The sequence below is a fragment of the Monopterus albus genome, unplaced genomic scaffold, assembly GCF_001952655.1.
Source record: "Monopterus albus unplaced genomic scaffold, M_albus_1.0 scaffold279.1, whole genome shotgun sequence".
In the NCBI taxonomy this organism is placed as follows: Eukaryota; Metazoa; Chordata; class Actinopteri; order Synbranchiformes; family Synbranchidae; genus Monopterus; species Monopterus albus.
This window is the reverse complement of record NW_018128159.1, coordinates 312860-314170: the sequence shown is the minus strand read 5'-3', so window position 1 is coordinate 314170 and position 1311 is coordinate 312860. Positions and strand designations below refer to the sequence as shown.

At 43.7% G+C, this 1311-nt stretch overlaps 1 protein-coding gene across 1 annotated transcript in view; it reads left to right on the top strand.

The window, feature by feature from the left end:
- colgalt2b (collagen beta(1-O)galactosyltransferase 2b) overlaps window positions 1–1305 on the top strand; it is a 25178-nt gene extending 23873 nt beyond the window's left edge. The window contains exon 12 of the mRNA XM_020622401.1: window positions 203–1305. Coding sequence (XP_020478057.1) covers window positions 203–476 — 274 coding nt within the window. The 3' untranslated portion in view covers window positions 477–1305. The remainder of the gene's footprint in view (window positions 1–202) is intronic.
- Window positions 1306–1311: the final 6 nt, after the last annotated feature.

The window sequence follows — 1311 nt, the reverse complement described above, 5'->3', positions numbered from 1 at the left end:
TGATGGCCATTTTTTGCTTTTTTATTGTACAGATAAAACGTCTTACTTAAAAAACTAATCAAGAGGTTAACTAAAAATGAATACCCGGCATATTAATAATAATTAGTTGTAATCATCATGAAATTGCACCCAGTGGTTCATAACATCTCTCTTCTTCTTTGTTTCTCTTTGCCTCTCCCCATCTCACCTTCATCCTTCTCAGCACTGACTACATGTCTCACTTTGAGCCACGAGACCTGAAGGCCTTCTCAGTGGAGCCGCTGCTCATCTATCCCACCCACTACACTGGAGAGCCAGGCTACATCAGCGATACTGAAACCTCCACCATCTGGGATGACGAAGCCGTGGCCACAGACTGGGACCGGCAGCACGCCCGTAAGACGGCCCAGCAGGGGCGCATCCGTCCTGTGGCACAGAACAGTGTCACTGGAGACTCACCTCCTCCTGCAGCTCGAGCATCACGTGATGAATTTTGATACTCAGAGAGGAAGACTCATTTTTGTGAATACACTGTATACACATAGTGAATGTCAGTGTACACACACTTGAAAAGATACTTGAAGTACAAGCTGGCATACTGTACATGCACAAACACACACACCGGTGGGCACAAATCAAAAGTGAGATGTCTAATCTACTGCCTGATGGGAGGACACTGAGTACAGGACGAAGAACTGAATCTGGGATGAGGGCCAGCTGGCTTTTGACAAAAGCTTTATTTAATCCCTTTGTCCATCCTCTGTGCATGTGGAGGCAGTTACAGTTCAAGATGTCTTAAGCACCACTTGGATGACAGCTATCATTATTTGCAGGACATGAAAGAAAGACAAACATTCTCACAAATCAGTTTTTTTTGACAGCAGAGGAATAAAGGAAGCTGTCTGAAAACTCCAAAGTGTATGTGCATGTGATATTGTGTGTGCTTGTGTGTGACTTGACTATAGAACTAAACGTATGGGAGGAGCGAGGCTGACATACTGTACCCAAGGGTTCCACAGCTTCACACACACACATACACTGAGAGGACAGTCCCTTCTTTGCCAGGCAGCAGGCTGGTCCTGCTAGACAGCATTTCAGTGCAGCAGTCATACATTTCTTATGTCCTGTAGGTTGTATGATTTGCATTTTCATCAATTTTAGAACCCTGATTATGTGTTAAATTCTTTGGAAAAAATGAATTATTGACTTTTTCACATCCTCAATATCTTCTCGCTTTCTGTTTTCACTCACTCTGCAGCAGAAACTCACATAGATTGTTGGCATGGCAGAGAATTTGGTGTCAGAACAACAAAAGAATCACCGCACAGTTTT